The sequence below is a fragment of the Ursus arctos genome, unplaced genomic scaffold (assembly GCF_023065955.2).
Source record: "Ursus arctos isolate Adak ecotype North America unplaced genomic scaffold, UrsArc2.0 scaffold_33, whole genome shotgun sequence".
In the NCBI taxonomy this organism is placed as follows: domain Eukaryota; kingdom Metazoa; phylum Chordata; class Mammalia; order Carnivora; family Ursidae; genus Ursus; species Ursus arctos.
Window position 1 is genome coordinate 13,477,776 of NW_026623019.1, and position 24,805 is coordinate 13,502,580.

At 40.6% G+C, this 24,805-nt stretch overlaps 1 protein-coding gene across 2 annotated transcripts in view; it reads right to left on the minus strand.

The window, feature by feature from the left end:
- The window catches only part of ALDH1A1 (aldehyde dehydrogenase 1 family member A1), a 56,738-nt gene extending 38,735 nt beyond the window's left edge, over window positions 1-18,003 (minus strand). The window contains exons 1-2 of one of the 2 annotated variants that reach the window (XM_057305588.1): window positions 17,422-18,003; window positions 4,862-4,966 (exon numbers count right to left, since the gene is read on the minus strand). In XM_057305588.1, coding sequence (XP_057161571.1) covers window positions 4,862-4,966; window positions 17,422-17,487 — 171 coding nt within the window. In that variant the 5' untranslated portion in view covers window positions 17,488-18,003. Of the gene's footprint in view, window positions 1-4,861; window positions 4,967-12,554; window positions 12,661-17,421 lie in introns of those variants that run through there. The other variant, XM_057305589.1, reaches the window with a different exon arrangement.
- Window positions 18,004-24,805: the final 6,802 nt, after the last annotated feature.

Below are 24,805 nucleotides of genomic sequence, written 5' to 3' on the forward strand. Positions count from 1 at the left end.
ATAGGCAGTTAATAAATATTTAATAATCTAATTACCTATCTTTTAAATTCATCATGTTACATTGATTTTATAGAAGAGTGCTCCTGATATAAATAATTTGCCTATATTGACATTCACATAATAAATCATATTTTAATTGATTCCATTACATCACAAAGCTTTTACATTAACCATATTAGGCATAAGGGGTTTTTGTTGTTGTTGTTGTTGTTTAAATTCTACAAATAATAGTATTTCTTGGATTTTTACTCCAGGACTAGCATCTCTAGGAACATAATTTTTTAACACCAGCAAACAATTTGGCATATTAACTCGGATTTGCTACCCGTCAATAACACTTTTGCCTCAGAGGGTTTTAAATGTTCTTTTTTTGAAGTCAGATCATGAAATACCAAAGGCCTCTTAAACACAGTTAAGGAAGGACAAACTTTCCATCACTCCCAGGCTGCACATTTCCATATTAGATCTATTCCAGTTTGGAGGAAATAGTTATTAGACCAGTTTTACTTTTACACCTGTCATAAGCACTTACTTTAATGGACATTTATTTTTATCCCCACCAATTATTTGTTAGGTCATGCTTCGTATCAAAAGCAGTTTTCAATAAATAAATAAATAAATAAATAAATAAATAAATAGAATAAAAGCAGTTTTCAGGATTAGTCAATATAGCCTAAAAGAGCCACTGAAGTGAAAAGAAAACAGTTCCCACCCACTTCTGTGCTTTGCTTTGTAACCTCCATTCATTCTCGCTCCTCCTCCTTTCTTTATAACACCATTGAAAGGCAGTGTATAGCCCATTGTTAGCTCCATTCTATCATAGATTAAATCCCTAAAACCTCTTGGCTCATTATCTAAAGAGTCAGTTCCAGAATATTAGGTTTACGGTGACTATGTAATTTACTCGAGTTGTGCCTTTCACTAAGCGATGTTAGAAGTTCACGCACACTTGTTGGCAAAATTGTGAGAACAGCAATCCTTATTTAAAAACGAACGTCAGTAGATGACTCCATAAGAGGGCAGGATGACAAGAACGCTGAATGTGAAGCAAACAGTTGCTTACCCTGAACAGTTCCTATCATAAACAACTGAACTCAAGTGATCAAGTATCTAGCAACTCGGTTAGCACTGTGACCTGATCTGAAGCTTTGCTGGATGCTAATGAGCGTTCCTGATCCACACTAGCACAGACAATGCCGCTGTGCGCTGAGCAGGAGGAACTGCCAATAAGCCCACAGCAAACAAATGACAAGTTTTTCTAAAGCTTCAGGTATGATCACCAGCTCCCCCTCGCTACACTTTGGGAAGAAGGTAAATCCCACCAACGATGCCAAGAAAAGTCCTCAGATGTCCTGACAAGGACCTGGAGCTCTGGGCACAGATTTGTTGTACTGATGAAACTAAAGCTGAAAGCCAGTGGCGAGGAGAGACCGCCAAGGCAGCGAAGCCAAAGCATCAAGAATACTTGTTCCAGGGCGCCTGGGTAGCTCAGTCGTTAAGCTTCTGCCTTTGGCTCAGGGCCTGATCCCAGGGTCCTGGGATCGAGCCCCGCATCAGGCTCCTCCGCTGGGAGCCTGCTTCTTCCTCTCCCACTCCCCCTGCCTGTGTTCTTTCTCTCACTGGTTGTCTTTCTCTCTGTCAAATAAATAAATAAAATCTTAAAAAAAAAAAAAAAGAATACTTGTTCATTTCTTAATTGCTAACTGCAACCAGCTCTACAATCTCACTCCTGAGTAGCATTCACACCTCTGGAGAGAGGGAGTAGGCAGCTGTCCAGGGCTCAGACAGAACTCATGTTGCCCTTTATTGCTCCCCCTACCTCCCCTGGGTTGCCAGAGGCACTCAAGCAGCTAGAAGGACATGCAATGTACTGTGGGGCTGTAACATGGTGTTGCGGAGATCTCCGGAAGTCTCCGATAAAAAGTCATTTTTCCGTTGAATAGGAAGAATGCATGTTTCTCTTCTTTCTAGGAACGGCCCAAAGGACACAGACTTCTGGGTCTTTTAAAACATGTTGCCAGGGATCATCAGTATTTCTCTGCTCAGGTTTGGTCTTGGAACATTTCACAGGGGTGCAGAGTGATTATCACAGTGCGGGTTCCAACTCCAACTTTCTTATTTTAATATTCAAGTCCATGCCTCCTATGAAATGCTAATAGGGGAGATACAACTTAAGGGTTTAATACCTTCACTCAGTAGTTCTCCAAGTATATTCCCCCACCTCCACCCCAACTGGCAACATCAGCATCTGCTGAGAATTTATCAGAAATGCAAATTCTCAGGCCCCACCCTAGAATTACTGACACAAACTCTAGGGATGGGTGGGGCCCAGCTACCTGTGTTTCAACAAGCCTTCCAGGGAATATGGTTGCATGCAAAATTGTGAGAAACACAGCCTTAGTCAACAGTTAATTAAGTACTAGATTCCTAAGATGAGTTGTGTGTGGGGGAAGGGAGGATATGGACACTCAGAGCTTGACGGAGGAGTTTTACATATTATTTATGTAATTTCATTTATCCATTACCTGTAGCATGGGAGACACTGAACGTATAAAAGTAAAATGCAGCATTGATCCTACAAAAAGCGTGCCGTCTCAGACAAAGTAACCAATACCTGTATAACGCAGGGGTGATAATATAGGTAAATATGACGTTCTGCACTGGCACAGAAGACAGCAATTCTACCTGGGAAATTTGGGGGCTTTAAAGAGGCATAAAACTCTATGATGACTGAGGCTTTGTTACGTGCCTGGCACTGTTGAAACATTTTACATCTTTTTTTTTTTTAAGATTTTATTTATTTATTTGAGAGAGAGAGAGCATAAGCAGGGGGAGCAGCAAGCAGAGGGAGTGGGAGAAGTAGGCTCCCTGAGCGGGGACCCCAATGTGGGGCTCAATCCCAGCACTCTGGGATCATGACCTGAGCCGAAGGCAGATGCCTAACCAACTGAGCCACCCAGGCGCCCTGATATCTTTTCTTATTTAACCTCCCCCAAGTTTTTCCTATCTCCCCATTACACAGCAAGGAACCAAAGCTGAAAGAGGGTCAATAAAATGTGGAATATCTGTGCTCTTTCTACAGCTAATGATTTGAACCAGGACCCGAGGACTGTACATTAACCCGGCCGTCAAGGAGCAGTGAGGAGCCTGGAGGCAGTGAGCAGCGTGCACTATTTGGACCGTGATTCTGGGCACAGTAAAGGTGAAACTCCTATGTTGAGGCCAAAAACAAGAGGGTTTTGTGTTTTTTTTTTCTCCAGAGGCTAGTGAGAAGCCCCTGTAGAATTTATGCACGGATGAACACTGGAATGCACAGCAAGGGAAATCTGAAAGCAGGTGACATGTGTTCTCCATTCTAATCTGCATGTACTTTTTTTTTTTTTTTAAGATTTTATTTATTCATTTGACAGAGATAGAGACAGCCAGCGAGAGAGGGAACACAAGCAGGGGGAGTGGGAGAGGAAGAAGCAGGCTCCCAGCGGAGGAGCCTGATGTGGGGCTCGATCCCAGAACTCCGGGATCATGCCCCGAGCAGAAGGCAGAGACCCAATGACTGAGCCACCCAGGCGCCCCTGCAAGTACTTCTAAGCTGTCGACCCCTCTGGTTAAACTCTGCACTCCTGCCCCTTGAGGCATGGATTTTAGGTCTTCTGATAAAACTGCCACCTGAGTCCGGTGGCTTCTCTAAACCCAAAGGAGCCCCTCAGGTCTATGGCTATCTTAGAATGAATCTGCAAGGCTTAATGTCTTCAATTAGTGATTTCATCACGTGGGGAAAAGCTAATCAAAGAATGGGAACTGGGTAGGAACATGGAACTAAACATCGGGTCACAAATAGTATCATCCTTGGGTCGCTATCTTTCATCTTTCAATGGTCTTTTTAAAGTAGCAAAACAATTTACCTTGTAATACCTTATAGGACAGAGATTTCAAGTTTCATAACATTTGGACAACTAAAGACTGAGAAACCCATTCACATTTTAAGGTACGTGCTCGGATAAAAAATCGGAAGGCTTTCACTCTCCTCACTCCCCAGGCTGTTTCATATTGCCCTATCTTACTTTTATAATAATCACAAGGTTAGGCAGCCCTGCCAGTCACAGACTCTGGGGTCAGAAGGACAGCATTTGAATATTGATTTCATTATTATTGTTGTTGTTTGATTTTTAAAAATTTGTTATTTATTAGCAATGTCCCCTAAAGTAAATTAGTCAACTTGTCCATTCTGCTATTTTACTATCATTTGTGAAAACAGCTACAAATACTAGCTTTCCCATCAGGATGCTTCAGAATTAAATTAACATTTAAAATTAAAAAAAAATAATGATATAAGTTGGGTTTTGTTGTTGTTGATATGATTAGTTAGAAAGCAGAATACCTTTAATTCACAGTTCAATTTCTGTGATTTTAAATTTTTATTTTTCAAGGTACCCATTAATGTTCATTCAATGATTTTTAAGGAAATAATGGGCAATATATTGTTCCAAACGTTCTATCTTGTTTCCTTTAGTTTCATTTTGCAACTTCAAAAAAGAACAATTTTATATGAATAAGGGATTTCTCTGCTTTATAAATCTATGACTAATCATATGTAGTCTGTGGATACAATAAACCCAAATATTATTTAAAATGAAGAACAATCAAGGAGAAATAGCATGAAAAAAAAAAATCAGCACCACATCCGGAACCATGGGTTCATCATCATCACATGACTACCGGGCACCCTTGAGGTACCAAGGAAAATGCCCCAGATGGCCCCAGAAAGGGTATCGTCATGACCTGTTTAGTTCCAGCTGTGCTGGGTGTGGGAGCTCAGCATGGGGGGAACAAAGACAGCTAGCATAAGTGCTGGGAAACCCACCTTATCTCCTTCTTCTACTTCACAGAGTTTCTCCTCGGTTGCAGGATTAAAGACAGGAAATTTCTTGCCACTCACTGAATTATGCCACTCATTGTTTATGAAAATCTGTAGAGAGAGAGAGAGAAAGGAGGTAAGCAAACCTTTAAATATGCAGCAAATTTGAGAAATTCTTTTATAAACTGAGAGCATTATAAAATACCTAAGCGAGGTCAATGTTAAAACCTTCACGTACCTCCTCCCACCCTGCGAGGTACTTTCGGCTGTTCACAACATTTACACACGCGTCCACACACGTGTGTGTGAGCACACACACACATATTAAAATAAAGTAAATACTTCGAAATCACACTGAGGTACAAGGTCATGTCAACCATGGACAATACAGACTGGAGAAAAACCATCTAGAAAAAGTGCTCCTATCCGAGTTGGAGGCAAGAGCAGAGGCTTTGGTGGCTTTAATCTTTATTAATCTTAATTTTTCACTTCAGATTCTGAATGTCCTCATGTCGGGCTGCTGGTGATTTGGTATCATAAGTGACTGTTTTCTGATCCTTTATTTTACTATTTAAAATGTAGCATGTAGGGTGGTTTTAAAAGATTTGCTTACAAAAAAATTGCCTAGTGACATGTTTTTACTGACTTTTTCCAGGCATAAGGGTTTTATTCTTTTAACGAGATTATGTAATCACTGATTTGTCCTCAGATAAAATCAGGCACTAGATTTCTTAGTGATATCTAAGAGACATGCGTCTAAAGAGACAGATGGGTCTAGAAACATGGGATTTTGTTCTGTGTATAAAAGAACAGAAATACAAAAAGTGTTAGTATGTCGTTTAAAAAGTTGGAGTTTCACCTTTTGCTGCCCTGAACTTCTGCTGCATTATGGAGCCTACTAGGGCTTTGGTATGTCATTCACCTTTTACTAGAGTGAAATGTTTTACAAAGCCTAATTAAGAAGTATTGTTTGCGGTAAAGTTATGTTTTGTTTCTCTGGCAAAAGCTAGAATTTCTTCTTCCTCCTCTCGTTTCATTATTTCTTGATTATTCTCCTTTTGCTTATTCGTTTTGAAATATAAATATTGTCCTAAGTATGCTACTGAACTTTATGTATTACAACTTTCTATTAGATTTGTCATTACAACGTGACTTAGTCTATTTAATTGTGAATCAGAGGGAGTTGATACACGTAGTTTTCAATGAACAGTGTCATCTGCACTGGATTTTTTACATATATCTTAATTCAGACACGTTCCCTTACTTGATATTTAAAGATAAGTTATTAAGAGTGCAGCCCTGAGGGAGGAGGTATTGAAACACTGCCCCCTCCAACCAAGGTTTAAATTTGTTGCTATACTAAATACAAACCAGTTAGCTATTAAAAATTCCCCAGTGGTGACTATCAAGGTTATACATTTTTAGTTTAATTATTTATATTATGTATATTTGAAATAACAGCAGTCTTTAAATTAACCTGTGAGTTTATATTAACTTAGCTATTCTATCGAGTAGTGTCCATAACATAGTTAAATATTTAGTCACGTTCATAAAATCTATATTACCATGTATCCCTAATGCTTAAGTAGAATGAATTCTATATTCTGTGATTTATAACATTATTTAGACAGTCTGTTTTCCAAAATATTTCCCTGCTCTCCTAAGCTTCCATCACAAAATCTGTCACTTTTTTAAAAAGTCATTTTTAAATGTCCCCCCTCTCTCCTAGACTGTAAACTTGGTCAGGTAAGGTCAAGGACAATGTTTGTCCAGTTTTCTGGTTTATCCTCAGTGTCCAATACAGTCCCAGTCCTCAAATGATTTTTAGAATTCTTGAATAACTAACTTAAAATTCAATCAAGAAACCTATAATCAAGTAGCTACACATGGGTAAGACTTATAATATTCTGCACATGGGCACACTATGATACTTGTGATTTTGCTGGAAAAAAAAAAAAAAACAAAGGGAAGACTGAGCCTCCATATTTGCTATTCACACCAATACAGTTATCCGTGCGTCAGAACAACATCATCCCAGGATTTAGAGGAGTTCACAAAATTGTAGTGCCAGCCTGGAATTGACAGGAAGAAGACGTGAGCGTGAGTAAATGAGGGAGCAGCTCAAGTGAGGAGACTAGACCTCCAAGGACCCATATGTGGGGGTGTGGGAAAGGATAATGGGATGCAGATGAAAGCCACACAGTTCCCACTGTCCTTCAAGAGAAATGTGTTGGCATCTGAGTTCAACTTGAAGAAAGATGAATTCAGATTAAGATACCGATTTGCCCAACGTCTGTCAGGGTGAATCAGCATTCCAGCTCTCATGAACACATTTTGCAGAATCCTGTAACTAGGCTTGAGGCAAGTGCTTTCCTTTATACATCTCTGCCCTTCCTGTTTTGTGCTTTTCTTCCCAAAGCTTGGCTGGGAAACAGCTTAGTCAACATGTTCCAAATGCAGCTCACTGTCATCCCTAGCTTTGCGCTGCTCGTTAGCCCAGACTACAGTTCTATAGTTTGCACATTCTCTCTCTCTCTCTCTCTCTCTCTCTCTCTCACACACACACACACACACACACACTTACCCTCTCCTGTTAATGACACATACAATCCCTAGTCATCCTTTGGTATCATGCTGTTCTGTACTATCACCAAAAAAAAAAAAAAATCCAAAAAGCAAAAACTCCCTGTTCTCCCTACCCTCCCCGCCCCCCGCTTATTGAAATTTAACCCCCCCACCCCCATTATCATAATCTTCCTCAGCCAACCCAATTCACATTTTGGCCGGTCCTCAAAACACTTAGGTGGTTCTAAGCCTACGTGGCCCCATTATGCTTTTCCAACATTTTATTTCATTTTCTCAGTTCACCCTCTACTTGGGCCTCATTCGATTGTCTCCAACGCCAGGCCCTTCTGCTCCACACCTTTATTCATGCTCTTCCTCAGACTGGAGTTTCACTATTTTCTTCTATTCACACTTCAAGTCTTGCTTCAAGTGTCACCTTCTCATGATTTCACTAGTAGGTCCAATTGGATTTAACCTCTCCTCCCCCCCTTTTCTGACATATTCTAGTATTCAATTACTTATTATGTTCTGCCAAATAGTGTGTAAATACCTGAGACATCTGGAAGGTACTGTGGGGGAAGTGTGAAAGAGTGAGTCCCTGCCTTCAAGGGGCTTATAATCAAAGAAGGGACTGTATGCACATCGAGATGGGATAGTAAAGAATTGAAGGTTGTATGTTGGGTAAAACCAAAGCAGTGCTGTAGTCAGTACATTCCGGAGTGGAACCCACGAAAGGGTAGGCAATGGGCGAGAAGAATGCATCCCTGAAGGACAGTATTGGACTGATGGAAAGAGCAAATGAGCAAAGGAAGGGAACACTCTTGGGATCCATATAATACAGGGAAGAGATGAGCCCCAAGCAGAGAGTTTGTGGAAACAAGTCACAGATAAGTTTCGAGGACGAAAAGGCAGTTTGTGGTGAATCTTGATCCGCAGAGGGGGATGGCTGGACCTATTCTGGACGTTGTAAGGGTGTGACAGGGTCAAAAGGATGTTTAAGGAATGTTGATGTGAATGTACCCAAAATAGATTTGAAGTAGAACGACCAGAATCCTGGGAGATTAGCCGGGAGACGATTTTCGCATTCCAGGCATGTGTTTGTTCATAAGGCTTCAGAGTAGATAGAATGAGAGCAGTAGTCTACAACTACGAAATGTATGCGTTCTCCCCTGAACAGAAGACTTTCGGCATAAAAACAGAACCAGCTTAGTGAAATGACCAAGCTGGTTATAAGGGTCAAACATTGCACCTTCCTGTTCTTCCTCTATTTTTCTGTTTTAATTTTGTGGGCCTTACATTTGACATTTGCCTTTCAGCTCACTGTGTGACCAAATGTTTGTGAGTAATCATCCTTCCTGTTATATAAAATGGTTATGTGGAGAAGTGTAGGCTAATGGATGTTTGGTATAATCATTATGAAACCTATTTTAGGCCTGTTGAAATGATCTATCATTGCGACAACCTCATTTTCTATTTGCTGTGTGACTTTAGCAAGTTTAGGGGGAAAGGGATTATCCCATAAAAGTAAAAAAATAAAAAAAAATAAATCTTGGATCCCATTTAACTACTATATGAACCACATTCTACTTATGAGTTTCAGACTCAGGATACTTTTGAATAATATATGTACACTAGACCTCAGCTTAAAGTTCATAATATTGATTGGGAATTACAGATTCCTATGCATGCTCTTAGATGTCACGTGCTTCTTGTTGGGGGAAACAATCAATGGGAGTGTTGAAGAAACTTAAAAATTGATTTTTACCCTTTACATTTTAGATATGCCAGCCTTTAAGGGATGTTTCATGACCTTTGATTAAAAAAAAAAAGTGGCCATTTCCTGAATGCAGTTTAATGTCCGAGAATAAGTCATAATTTTGGGGGGAAAAAACCTTTCCAGAATAAAAATGATTATGTCTTTATGCGATTGGTATAAAGCCACAATTCTAAATAAATAAGCCCTTTCTTCAAAATATTTCTGACTTGGATCAAGCTGAAATTAACTAATAGGCAAAATAAAACCTATTAGCTTTGCCTGTTGATATAAGATTTTGAAACCTGTTGGCTTAAAGTGGAGAGAGCCCCTGACTCCCTCCAGTAGCTATTCAGGGTGCCCTAAATTCATATCTCTTCAGGGCTGCAACAGGGCGAGTGGCTCTAGATGCTATAGGGGAAGCCAGTGCCTTCTTGGTGGCAGAGAGATTTTTAACAGATCACATTCTCAGTGCACGCAGGATTTCTTTTAAGATACACCAAGGGTGAGGAAGGTGATGGAATTCCCCATATTATGTCTCCTGTGTGAAGTTTCAAACCTGAGAGCCTGGGTCACAGCATGTGCAGTGATGGGTGTTGTTGTAAATGGACAAGCAGGGATGTGTGCTGTAAATGTGTAAACCTTTTCTCAGCATTAGGCACTTCAAACAGTACCAAAGACTTTGGGGGGTTAAATAACAAGACAGAGGATGAAGAATGAGAGGCCGAACAAAAGTCCGGTGGAGGTGTTAAACATTTAAAAGAATCAAAGCTAGATCTCTGGCAACTACTTTCATCCCAAACCCTGAGGCAGTAAAGCAAAATGTTGAGACTGAAATTTAAAAAAAAATCTGAAAGGAAATTAAGGAGGAAATAATAGATGGGAGGAAAGTATTTAACTCGAGTCAAAGGAATGAAAACAAAACGAGAGTGACCAAAACAAAAGTACGGTAAATAAAATTTTCCTTTCATTTCTGTTTTATATTATAGTCTGACTTCAGTAACATGAATGTATACTCTTTTTCTCTTGTTGTTTGGAAAACCCCTCAGCTTTTTCAACTCGGGAAAAGAAAAGATGTTAAAGCATGTCTGTTTTGAGCCACATCTTCACTATATCCCACAGATGACAAAAAAACTTGTCAAGGATCTCTGTACGTCATGCATACCCTGTATAACAGAGGTAAAATGGAGATTCACCAGAAAGTTCTGTACATTTTTTATATTCCACCATATCAAGATTCAATTGCTTGCATGTAAGCCTTCTTCCTTCTAAAGAAAGTGCCCAAAGAGAGCATAATTCAGTTATTTGTTGTTTGTATTCTTTCAATTTCTTATTAAGTACCAGAAAAGCAGTGGAAATAGTCACATGATGGGACCTGGGTGGGGGGGGTGGCTAGTTGCTCAGGCAAAGTTTTGCGATCTCTGATATTTGTCCAGATTCATAGGAAACAAATTTCCATAAACACTTTCAACATTACACTAAAGTCATCAGGTAGAGATATGATGATATATAATCAGAAAAATCAAATATTAAAACCACTTGACATCTCTTGCAAACAATGTTTCTGGGAGATTTTGATACACACATGTACTCAAAATATAACGGTGTTCTGGAACCTGCGTTCACACCAATATCTACTTCTCTGATTTGTCTATTAGTAGTGGTTTTAATTATGAAGCCACTATTGCTCCTGTTCTTTTAAACATGGCTCTATGTTGCTATTTAAACCTGGTAACTGTATAAAGTAGTTGGCCACAATTATACTAGCACCAGGAAAACCCAAACCGCTGCTACCACCACCACCGTGCCAAGCCGGGTAATTGCTACCTAGAGACAAGTATATCACCATTTTATCAATGCTTGTATTCCCATGAGGTTTCTTTCATGCAGATCTGTATTACATCATTCCACAGATTACCCATGCCATTTCAGAGGCATTACCTTAACTTCATGGAGCTGCTCCCCATAATCCTTAAGCATTTTCTCACCCAGGCCTCCCATTCTGGTAAGCAGTTAATGACAAATTCAGTAGGTGAAGTCCAATTTAAAGAAATCTTGTGAACACCTGCAGCAGTGAGACCCCTTCTGAAACGGGGCCGATACGATCCCTTAGAGCCTGTGTTGTTTACTTTAGGATTGCTATTGATTAGATTCCTTGAAGCAGGCAGGTGCCAGAGAACAAAACGATTGGCCAAGACAGCAGTCCTCGGAGATGAGCTAAAAACACTGCATTTGCAGTGAAGGATTACCTCCCAGGAGCAAAATCAGTGGTTGGTCCCACCATGGGTTTGTGGCCACCATCTGGTTCCTGTTGGACTCAGGCACTCTCTGAAGGGGAAGGTAAGTGATTCTGACCTGGCTGGGTGTGAGTGGCTTTCTGAGAGAAAGAAAAGTCAGTTCCCTAAGGAACTAGATGGTGGTCTTTGCAGGTAAACATATGAGGTTGACCCTGAACTCTTAGACCATTGCTGCTGGTCAGCAGACCACCCTTGGAGTGGCATCAGCAAAATCTGGAAGCCTGTTAGACATGCAGACTCTCATACCTCACCTCAGGCCAAAAGAATCAGAATTTGCATTTCAACAAGAACCCTCCCTGATTCCTGTGCATATTCAAATGAGAAAACTGCTACCCTAGAGTATCTCCTCTCTGGCAGGACCAGCTGTCTGGGGATCTCGTGCCCACATCATACGTCTTCTCTCATCATCCCAATTTCCACTCTCTCAGTCAGAGCAAGGGATGAATGATACAAATGAAGCTATAGGTATGAAATCACTTGTTACTGACAACCCAGTAGGATTTGAGTACTACCACCGTCTTTAGTAGGCGCCTCCTAAGGGCTGTGCGACCTGGAGCGAATCACCTAAGATCTCTGAACTCGGGTTCCTCAGCTTTAAAACGGGACACTACTAACATGTTCGAACTCCCTTCCAGTGGCTCATTATGAGCCTCAGATGAGCTCCATAGATGAGAGAGTTTTAAACTAGGGCAGGCGTTGCCGCGAACATTGGGAGTGGAATCATTTGAGAACTGTGGGAGTCATCCTGGGCAGGAGAGGGTTAACAGGACCCGGGGCCCCAAGCGCCTAATAAGCACTGGGCAGTTTCCACAAATTACTTCGCTTAATTCTCAGGGCCACTTTCCAAGGTAGTTATTATTCCCAATTTACAGACAGGGGAACTGACACTCAAGGAGATTAGAAGCCTGGCCAAGGTCATACTATCAAATAAGTGGAAGGGCTGGAACTCGAAGCCGGGTTTATCTTAAGCCTCTGTACCTGCCGACCATCCGGGTATTTGTTCGTCTGCTTCCAAGCCGACCGCAAACAAAATACTGCTTCAGTCAGAACGGAGTTAAAAACAGTGCACAAATGAAAGTAGTACCTCAGCACAATCGGCTCGGTCTTGGGCGGAAGGAAGCCCTGTCCTGCTTGAAGGCCCCCTCAGTGTTGGTTTCCCTCCCACCACATCCCCAGGCAGTCCGGCCAAGGCCTCTAGCTCCAGCCTCACCGGGTCTGTTCTTTGCCTCCCTCACTTTACGACAACCATGGCGACTTTACGACAGCCATGGTGGCCCTTTCGGTAGTCGTGAACACGGCCGGCTTTTGCCTGCAAACAGCTTTGCATGTGCACATGCCATTATCTTCAGATCTTTGTCTCCCCCCCCGCGCGCCCCCTCCAGGTCACTTCGTGCTCTGCATCCCTCAGGCGCCCTCTTAAATGTCCCTATCTTTAAGAGATCTTCCCTTAAAGCTCATGGAAAGAAAGCTCTTCCCCGTATTTCTCAGCTTTCAGTTGTCCTCTCTTTAGCATTTATCATAATTTATGATTCGGTATTCACATACTTGCTTGATTTCTTCACCCTTCAGAAACAGAAGCTCCCTAAACCCTGTTAGCCTCTTTCTACCATAAGACCAAGCAGAAAGCGGTTATTCAGTGACTTGTTAACTACGTGGAAGGAAAAACAGGAGATGGGAGTAAAGAGAATGGGGTAGTGGGAAATGCACCTGGCGTGAATTTGTTCGCTGTAAGAACCTAAAAAGGTGATAATGGAGCCTACCGCACAGTATGCAATGATTCGTCACTCTCCCCTATCAAAAAGATATCTTTAACCGCAATGTGTTAAACAACCATACCAGAAATTTAGGAAAATAATGTCTTACTCCAACCAAAAGTTACTCTGTTGGCATTAAAAAAACATAGTTCCCATAGAAATGGCACACCTATTTCCAAATCCTGTACATCGCAGCCTCTCCTAGCCCAAACCCACCTTTTCAGTCAAACCGGAATGTCTGTTTGCTTCCAGGCTTCCTTATTGTTCTCCTCTTTTTCTAAGTTGACGGCCAACTTCCTCCTGTTGGCCTGGGAACAGCTGAATGGCAGCTGGAAAGCCTCATGATCATGTCCCTTCCAGGAATCATGAATGGACAAATGAGAGTCAGAATGAAAAAGGACAGAATAAGATTCCAGCAAGTCCACGTTCACATGTAATGATACTGATCTTCGATAAGCAACTTGGTGTGAGAGCTCAGACTACCCCCAACGAAGTCTAGTTTTGTCATTCTCTAGCTGCATGATTTAAGGCAAGTTACTTAGCCACTCTGGTCCTCAGTCTCCTCATCTACAAAACAGGAAGAGGAACCTCCTCACTGGGTTATCCTGAGAAGTAAACAGTCACTGCAAATAACTTAAGCAGTCATTGGTACAGAGTAAACACAATGAATTTTAGCTATAATTATTTCCTAGGTGTATGTGCCTGTATCAGTGCATGAAATGTCATTAGCAGATGAAAATCATTTCTAGTAGGAACATCTTATTGTTCAATGAGTTAAGTTTAGGAGTTAAGTTAAACATTTGGGGTTTGAATCCTGTCTGAGAAAGCTTTTCTTCTTGAATTTTCTATTCGTCATTATTATTATTATTATTGTTAAAAACAAAACAAAACAAAACAAAACAAAAAACAGTGTCATGAAGGGAGAATGGAAGACGAAGTTACCGAATCCTTTAAGAGAAAATTTTTGATTCCTGAAATCTTTTTTTTTTTTAAAGATTTTATTTATTTATTTGACAGGGATAGAGACAGCCAGCAAGAGAGGGAACACAAGCAGGGGGAGTGGGAGAGGAAGAAGCAGGCTCATAGTGGAGGAGCCTGATGTGGGGCTCGATCCCATAACGCCGGGATCACGCCCTGAGCCGAAGGCAGATGCTTAACCGCTGTGCCACCCAGGCGCCCCGATCCCTGAAATCTTGGATAAACTCTCAGGACTTTGCACCAATGAGATCCTTGTCAGGTGGGGCATGATTGTGCCAGAAAGAATGGCAGGAATACTTAGAGAAAAGAACGAGATGAGAAGAACACTCATGAGAGGAAATAGATCTTGGAAAGGCTAAGTAAAAGAGGATTCTGGAAAACTGGAAGGAATTCAGAAAAATAAATAGGACCAGGGTAGCCAATGATAATCAATCACTTCCCATATGCCTGGCACTATTTCAAATACTTAATATGCATTAAACTCATTAAATGCTTTCATCCACCTTAGGAAATTGGCACCTTTATTATTCCCATTTTACACATAAGGAAACCAAGGCAGAGAAAGGTAATGCAGTTTGCCCAATGATCACATAAGTTTTGAAGAAACTCTTCATTTAAAGGCTCAATAAAATGGGTGAGCTGGCAGGTGTGGGATTCATTTAGAACTGGAAAGGGGAAAAATGAGGTTAGAAATGGGATCCAAGTTTATGTGGATTTATAATGATGTTATTGAGGTTTTAAATCCTAAAAATGTTTGTAACATTTTAGAAACTATTTCTTAACCCTGATCTCTGTTTTATCCACAATAAAAACATAATCTACTGTACTAGAGAATAATTCATAAAAGATATGCAACAATGACTTCTTTTGTTTAGGTGAAAAGCAGTCTCAGATTTGAGAGCACGTAGTTCTACCATAGCTGTAATAATTTTTTGTTACTCAACCCTGTTGGTCTCTTCTCTCCACCTTGCCCCAACGACCAATATATTTCTAGTGATAATAACGAAGGACATTAACATAGTAAGAGAAAAATAATACAGAGTTTAGGGGCTGGCCATAGAAGGTAATTCCACAGACGCTATAAAATCCTTGCTTACTTGGTTTGCAACCAGGAAACTTAGTGGATAACCGTCATTTTTCCAACCCCTCTTGCAAGTGCAAATCCAATACAATTCTTCAGTGGGGCACAGTAAAAAGCAAATGCAAAGGCATTTGAAAAAGCTCACCCATTTAGATTTAATTACATACATAACTGGTATCCTCCCAAGTGTGAAAATGCTGTAACCAGTAAATCAGACAATAAAATGCTATCTGAGCAGAACAGATTTATAGAGAAGATAGAAGAGCAATCAAAATTCACTCCCTTGCATTGGGTGTTTCTACCCAGAAAGTTCTTAAATGCAAGAACAAATGGCTGCCCTTTGAATCATGCCTTCTTTTGAACACTTAGGGCCATCATTTTCCTTAGAGGGGTGTTCTCCTCTAACGGCTTTGACGTGAACAGGATTCCAATCTTAAAAACCATCTCTCTGTGTTAAAGGATCACTAGATCTGTGTTTGTATGCTAGATTTTAAGGACCATCTCATCTGTCCATTACTGTTTCTTCCATGCTCAGTTTAGAGCTACCAAATGAAGCATCATTTAGTAGAAAGAATATTTCGCTTCAGAGCTTCCTCAAGATACACGAACAGAGAAGACTGTGAACTTCTGCAAAGCCAAATTTTTAAAAATGTGACTTTCAGACGACCACAGTATCTTCCCAAGTAGTGTCATAGAAAAAAAACCAAAAAGACTCTGTAGTAACAGTAATGCGATAATTTTCAGTCATTGCCAATGATTTTGACATTTACGAAATGCATTCTTAAATGTGCCTGCTTTAGATTGAAATTTCTTGTGAATGACCCATTTGGAGGAAGGAAGTTGGAAAGACTGGAGTCTGGTTATCTTTGGGGCACATCTCTGCCAAGTGCGGATTGTTGGAGGGTATGGACTCACCACATTTTCCATGTTCTCATTTGGAATAAAATTAAATGAAAAAAATGTTTTCCCTTTTAATAAAACCTCATAAAAATAAAACCTTACTACACATTATAGCTGCTGATCAATCATGTTAAAGGCACAATCTGATCTCTGCAGACACTTTCCTAAGGAAAAGAACCAGTCAGCTGAGCAACTTCCTTATTTGCTGTGCTTATGAAAATGAAAATATAACCGACCTTAGGATTTCAAAACCATCCATGGTTACAAGTAAGGGAGTAAATAAACACTAGCAGGGCTTTTACTTTATCATGAAATTATATTGCTCTTGATTTTTCACTGGCTAATTCGGAAGGAAAATGACTCTCCCTGAGTTGGAAGGGTTCCTTTCCGACCTTGCTTTCTGCAATGTACCATAAAGCCAATTTAAGTGATTTTGTTCAGATTGGTTTGTTTGCTTGTTTCATCTGTTTGGGAGTTCTAGACTCTGACAGGAAAGCAGGCATATAACAATGAAACAAAGTTTCGAGATACTTTTGCACAGCTCAAACTGGATCTATTTCCTTGTTCTCCTAGCTTGTGGGTTTTTAAGTCTGGATCTGCTCCTCTTCTTGTTTCTCTAAATATTTATCAGTTAACAATTACGCATCTGCTCCAATGGCAACAAACTTGGCTGAACAGAGAAATAAGAATGCATTCTTTGCCCCAAATATGCTAAATAATGCAAGTTCGTTTGGAGTTTTTGAAACAGGAGCTTTCATCAAATTATCAGAGGTAGGTCCTTTGATTTTGACACTCATTAAACATATAGAAAAAAAAATGTTACTTCAGCATGAGGTTTCTCCTTAAAAAAAAAAATCATTTCCTATTTGTTTGGCTCTTTCCAGTAAGTTTTTCTAGTAAGTATTCGCCTCTCTTACCAGACATGCTGAGCAATGCTGAAGGTAACAGAACTGCTTAGTAAAAGTCTATGGAACCCTGGGGCAAGAACCTTTCACCAGAAGAGAATGCCTTTCACTTAGACATATTCTAAGAAATAAATTTATGAAACGTTGCCTGATACGATTCAGAAATCATTATCTGAACAAGTCACTAAGCCCAAACCTGCATTTTGCAAGCCTTTTATTTTTGTATTTGCAAAGGGCTCTTTGTACAAGTTTATTCACATTGACCTTTTATTCTTTCAACACGTGTCGTTTTTATAAACCTGAGGCAAAGCAGCAAATATAAATTGTACTAACCTTCGTATATTTATATGTCAAATTGGTGAGTGGGGCAGGTAAGTCTGGCATGCCTGAGGACGACATTTCTGGTTCGGCTCCTGGAACAGGTGACAGGCTCAGCGATTTGGTCCTGATAGAGCCCTTGGCTTTATTTGTTCCTTTTTATCTGCACAGGCTAAGGTCTATTTGCATACTGGACTATGATTGGACGAACAAACTGGGAGCAAAAAGAAAACGACACTACTTATTTGTAACACCTAGGGCAGGAAGCCCTTGACTTTAAACTTAAATCCTTAAGAAACCAGCTCTCCAGCATTGAAACTGCAGCTGGAGACAGGGCACTATTTGCAGACGAATTAATTTTCAAAGCCGAAACCTGTGATAAGAATATGCAGGGCAGCTGCTCTGGTCACTAAGGCCAGTTATGAGTTTTTGGCTTTTTATGCTTTTTATGCTACTGTGAAACTTTCCGTCCTCCGACAGACTTGGACTCAGAGAATTTGAGGATTGAAAAAGGAGTCTCAAAGGGGACTTGCTCTCAGTAGCCGCTGGTGAGGAGAGAGGTCCCTGGTCAGGTGTCTTCGGGACAATGCTGTCAGCGAATCAGCCCAGGTCCCAGAAAAGCAGAGTGGGAAGAGTCCCTCTGGATAGACCCGACCCCAAGTCAGCATTACAAGATCCAACCAATCCAGTGTATTTTCAGTGGGTAAGCAGACCTACTGTGATTTCACAAGCTCTAAATGATCCTTATGTTACAAAGGGGAATAGAAAGGTCAGCAGGATTTTTACGGCTCTCAGAGTCCACTGTCACACAGTCACCACAACAGCAAGATGGCAATATTGTCTGTTAAAACCATCTAAAATGAAACTAACCTCCGGATTCGGAAGTTGGCTCTGTTTATCAATGATTGATACTGGCAATTGTGCAAAAAGAAGATTTAAACAGGACGCTGAGTAATTCAATTCCTTAAAAATGAGTGTTTCAAGCTGGGAACATTAAAAAGAATGTTTAAAAAGCATGTTTAACTACTCCTCCCATGTTAAACACAAAACTTTATTGTATTGAAGCCGAAGCAAAAGTTATCATAGGAGCACGATAGAAGACTGTGGATACTCTTAATTCTGATTACTGAGAGTTAAGAACCACAATCCCCGCCCCCCAAGGAAAATTGCCAGCTCCCCCCAATATGGGATTTAGGGAGGGAAAGGACGGTTTATTGAATAGTTGCTCCAAGTCAGGCACAGGAGTCTTACTTTCTCTTTCCCTTCTTACTTGGTTCCCATTTTATAGATAGAGAGACAGCAAGTAGCTTGCTTACAATCACAGATCTAACAAGTGCAAAACCAGAATTTCATTTCCCAGGTGGATTCCCTAGGTGAATAGTCGCCCTCAGGGACACTTATGGTTATTAGCCCTTTCATTCATCTAAGAGTAGGGTCGGCAAACTTTTCCTGTTAAAGAGATAGAAAATATTTTCCACTTTCTAGGCCAGGTGGTTTCTGTCTTAACTTACTCAACTCTACATGAAAGAAACCAGAGACAGTGGATACGTTAATGGCTATAGGTGCTTTCCAATAAAATTTTATTTACAAAAACAGGAGGCAGGCCAGATCTGGCTCATGGGCCAGCCCCCAATTTCCAAGACAACCATCTCTAAGGACTGTGCCTCCCCTGCACCTCCTGCTTGAAGGCCAGATAGAAACTTCTGGGTTCTCTCAACATTCTTTTCTCTTTCTCCGTCCCTCCCTCTTTCGCTTGCTTTCAATTTCTTTCTTTTTGGAAAATCTAATTGTTTTGTCTTCTAAAAATGTGTTTTGAGTTAAATGCACGATTACACAACAGCTGTTATATAACTTGCAGAGTGGCTCTCCGCCGTGCCCGGACAGCTGGGTTTTGCTGCTGTCGGCCTCTTGCAGCTTCTCAGCTGTCCATGGATCCAAACACTGGTTCGTTTGATGTCCAGACGGTGAAAGCAACAGCCTCGCGACACGCTTGGTGCGTTGCCTTACTGCTTGCATGCTCAACCTTGACGCTATTGCACTGAATAACGAATAGCTAAGAATATTTCCCTTTCCACCAGACATTCCCGAAGGTGGGTAAAAGGAACAGCTTGGGAAACAGGTTACCATACCTGCCCATTTAATTTCAACAAATATTTACCAAGTAGCTTTTTAAGGGTAAAGCACGGTGATAAGACAATCAGGAACTCTGCAATCTTAATCTTCCTTGAAGGGCAGAGTTTTGGGTTTTTTTTGGTTTTTGCTTTTTTTCTGCCCAGAAACTAAGGGAACTGAGATCTCTATTTTTGAAGTCAGCGTCATCCCGTCTCTAGAGCTTGTCTTATGGAATAGTGTGCTCCTGGGAAAGGTGGCACGGATGGATATTCCATGGTGTTCCTGGGGATGGTCAGGCTTTACCTGATCACTTCCCTCCCTCGCCCACCCCACGTGGCTTTGGTGAAAGTGCAGGGGCAAAAGAGATCCACATCAAGACTGAACCCAGGGTTGGGTATTTTTATTGTATTGTTTTATGTACGGGACTTGAATTTGAGAGTAATAGACAAAAGATGTTCGATCTTCCTGTCCTCCTTATGGACAAGCTAAATTACACATGCACACCCACAAATGCGGCAGAGGGGTGGGAAAGAAAGAGAAGCACAGTGGATTCTTCTCTTGAATCTAACTCCTTCCAGCCCTTGATACCAAGGCACATGCAAACCGTGACTTCAACCGTTGCTGAAACTGCTGTCTCATTTTATAAGAAATCTCTCTCCAGAGCCCAATGCAAGGCTCAGTCGCTGAAAAATACTGGAGCCTAACCTTCTCCCACCCACATGAGTAATTGAAATAGAAACCACTCAAATTTGTTAAACAAACATAATTGTACGGTGAAATAAAAATAGCTTCCTTTTACATTTCCTGATCTCAATCTCAGGATCAATTTGTCGGAGCTCAATTTCTTTTGCTCAGTGACGTCCTCTTCCCCGTCTCTACAGTGTTGCGTAAAGCACGGCTGGTTGAGTCTGCTGGTTGGTTAACCCAGAAATGGATGTATCCCTTTGCTTTTGATCACCGCAATTTCTGCAGACACTGCATTGTTCTTAGGCCTATTTGGGCTTTAATAATTTGGAAAAAGCGGGTCTTGCCTGGGGTGAGAGGATCTGTCCTTGGTTGGCATGCTGGTGTTATCAGTGGAGGTGAAAAGCAGCATTTGGGTACCTGACCATATGTGTTTGTGGGCTGATTTCTGTTCATCGCCATTCTTCTCCAATTAGCATTATCTCCTCGCTCCTGATTTCTCCTGCCCTTCACATACCCTATCATGTGTTCTCTTCGTTCTGTGCTACTAACGGTAGGGTGGATACCCCTCTTATCTGATACGGTCAGGACACTGATCAGTTAGGAAAGTCACTAAAACAAGCAGCAGACTAAAGCCTCCATAAGATCATGATTTTAATTGAAATAGGTCTTCGCTAAACTTTACAGGCCAAAGACATTTCTTAGCACTGGGTCAGCTGCCAGAGTTTGACATAACCGTACACAGCATTCACAGTGTGCTTGTTTCCTCAGGGTGGGGAGAGAAATTCAGGACACTAATGGCATTTTTGAGGCAATCTGAATGTAGACGACGTGGAGATTTTTATGACATTTCCCATATTGTTTTACAGTTGTCTTATGCACAGATCATATAGTAATGTGTTTAACCACTGGACAAGGTTGGGTGCTTGCCTGGCACTCAATTTTATGCATAGTTTTCACAGATACAACCCTCCTTTTCCTCCTGATAAATGTACAATTTAAATAACATTTAATCCAATCATATAATTGAAATACTAGCTTCATGTGACTGATCAGGTTTCCGAGCAGAGATCTGACGATCGGTAAGCAGAGCAGGCTGTGTCCTAAACTGAGTGAACATGTCAGCGTCAATGCTGTGTTTTTGCTTTTTACTTTTGAAACATTTTTGAAAATCATTTTCAAGTCAAATACACCATATAGAAAAAACTGCAAAATTCAGAAGTATACATCTCCATAAATAGTCATAAAAGGAACAAAAAATCACCACCACTCGGTTCAGAGAATAGAACAATATCAGCACCCAAAGACCACTTTGTACCTCCTCTCCACCCTTGTCCCCTTTTTCTTCACCCTACATTAGGATATCACCAATATCCTGACTTCTAATGCCACATATTCTTTTTTTCCCCCTGATTGTGAACTTGATGCAAGCCAATCATACAGTCAGAATAATTTGAAAGGCAATCCAGAGATGCAAGTGAATCTGGCAGGTGAGTCAAATCGTGGTTGTAGGTAAAGAAAGTTTCTCAGAGAGTGCTCCTACCCAGATATACCCCCAATAAACAGAATCGGAAGTGTGAAATACACAGCAATAGGTTGGCATTTATATGAAAACAAGGGCATTTTTTTATGCCAGTCACAGTACCTGTAACAGTCCAGAGAAATGGCCCTTTTCCTACAGTTTTGTCGGAGCTCAATAGCACTTACGCATTGTATTAAAATATTAAAAATGTTCGAACCCTTGATCTAGTTATTCTACTTCTAGAAATTCATTTTAAGGAAACAACCAAATACATGTAAGTTATGAAGAAGTATCTTTAATATGTTGTTTATAAATTTAAAAATACCAAATGGTTAGGTAGTTTGTGGATTAGCAAATCCATATATAAATAAATAAACAAATGAGGAAGGACCTGGCAAACTTTTGAAATACATTGCAATTAAATTTTTTTAAAGTAGGTTATAAAAGCTGTGTGCTATGTAGGGGTGCTACGAAATTATACTTCACCCTCAGAATTTGGCCAAAATCTGCTATTTACCTTGAAAGCTAAATAACTGAATTTCAATTCCAGTGTCATTCCTGGCATCCTGAAATTAAGCAGGATCACACGATTCCCTTGGTTATCGTTTATATGATTTTCCCAGGCTGCATAATGCTTCCCAAAGGTATCCTTGGAATCCGTGAATTTGACCTTATATAACAAAGGGGAGTTTGCAGATGGGATTAGGGTCTTGAGATGAGAAATTATCCTGGATTATCAGGGCGGGCACTAAATGCCATCACAAATGTCCCTTGAATGGAAGAGCAAAGGAGACCTGACCACACAAACAGAAGGCAATGTGATCCCTGAAGCCGCCAGCTTTGGTGATGGAAGAAGGGGCCAGAAGCCAAGGAACACACAAGCAACACGTCTCTAGAAGCTGGAACGTGCAAGGAGGCTCATCCCCTGGAGCCTCTGGGAGGAACAGGCCCTTTGACATCCGCCAGTGACACTGATTCTGAACTTGACAATTGGAGAGAATAAACACGCGCTGCTTTAAACTACCAGGTTTGTGGCAATTCGTTAGAGCAGCCCCGGCAACCAAATACACAAATCAATGAAAGTGCGTTGTCAGAAAGGACTTGGCATCATTGATCATGACTCTGCATATTGTTGTGGTTTATTGTTAATATCGAAATATTCGTGTTCAAATAAAGGAAAGCTTCTCATCTGTACCATGGAATAGAGACCTCTCAGGCGCTCGACCTCTTGAAAAATATTGCAGTTTCATTTGCAGTATAAGCAGATATTTATTCAATTGCAAAAGTTAAATGCGACAGATGACGATGTGTGTGAAAACGGCTAAATTTTTTAATAATCATTTTATTGGGGCAATAGCAAACTTCGTTTGCATTTGCTTGCTTGGACCTGTTCCCACATTTTAAAGTTGCGCGGACATACCCAGATCTGTAACCACAATCCAAACTCATTTTCCAGCCCAGGTTGTGCATGTCAGATGCCTGTGGGGTACCTGAGCTACGTGTCACATGGTCATTTAATGGGGTTTCCGCTCAAGAGCCTGCATCTTTGTTTCACGTGGACTCATACAGCGCATGACAGCAAAAAAAAAATTTGTCTTTTTTCTTGTTTGGAAGAAATGCTTTCTATTTTTATTGGTTAACCTAAAATTCCTAAGCATGTGTAAATTTAATCACCAGCTCACACAAAATTTAAGGACTCTGCACCTTTTATCTCTTGATTCCTATTCCTGTTCTACACGCTATATGTCTGTGATAAATTTTTGTTCCACCGTCCCAGTGGAATCGTAATTATACAATTGTTACCCTATTCAATCAATTCCTATTTCACTTTACCCGTTTATTTGAAACTTTCTTTGGCCAACGCTTCGGGGATGCCTGGGTGGCACAGTGGGTTAAGCATCAGACTCTTGGTTTGGGCTCAGGTCATGAGCTCAGGGTTGTGAGATCGAGCCCCATGTGGGGCTCCACGCTCTGCACGGAGTCTGATTAAGACTTCCTCTCCCTCTCTCTCTGCCCCACTCAACCCTTCTTCTGTGATAATTTTCTTCTTCGAGAGTCTGTCAAAGGCTCCCGTTGTTGTCTCTTCGGGAGACTGTCCATATTACTAGTATTTCAAAGAACTTTTGGCTCTGTTGATCTTTACTGTATGTTTGTGTATTTTTTTGATTAATTTCTGTTCATAACCTCACTGTTTCTTCCATTCTCTTTTCTCAAGGTTCTAACTTCCAGATACTTAGATCATTTGGTTTTCAGCTTTCTTCCCTTTAAAGCTCTAAATTTCCCTCTCTGCATGTCTTTAGCAACATCTAGAAGTTTGGATATAGCATTTTCATTTTTGCTCACTTAAAGATACTTCCAAATTTCCGTTGTGATTTCTTCCCTGACTCATGATTTATTTTGAAGTGCATTTCTTAGTTTCTCTATTGGCTGGTTATCAACATCCCCCAATCACAGCAGCTTATGTTAGTACGGCTATATTTTTGTGTGCTTATAAACATAGCATCGCTATGTCTTCCTAGGGAATTGAACTTTTTTTTTTTTTTTTATCATTATAAGCTCTCCCTATTCATCTCTGTGCTTTTTGCCTTGGAGTTTCCTTTGATAAATGATCCCTATAATGGCTTTCCCTCTGGTTGGGGTTTGTATAATACATCTTCCCTCATCTTCTTACTTACAATTTGCATCTGTGTTGCATATGGTTCTTTAATTTATTATATTTTTATTTTTAAAAAGAGTCTATTTATTTATTTCAGTGAAAGAAAGCAAGATCGAGTATGAGTGGTGGGGGCAGAGGGAGAAGCAGACTCCTCACTGAGCGGAGAGCCCAATGCAGGGCTCCATCCCAGGACCCTGGGATCATGACCTGAGCCGAAGGCAGACACTTAACCAATTGAGCCACCCAGGCACCCCTGTTGCATATGGTTCTTTAAATGGCCCATAGTTGGGTTTTATGTACTTATTCAGTCTTACAAACATTCTCTTTTAATTGGATCATTTCCTTTATTGATATGTAACATAATGTACTGATGAATTTATGTTTAAAAATTCTATCATCTTACTAAAAACAAACAAAAACAAACA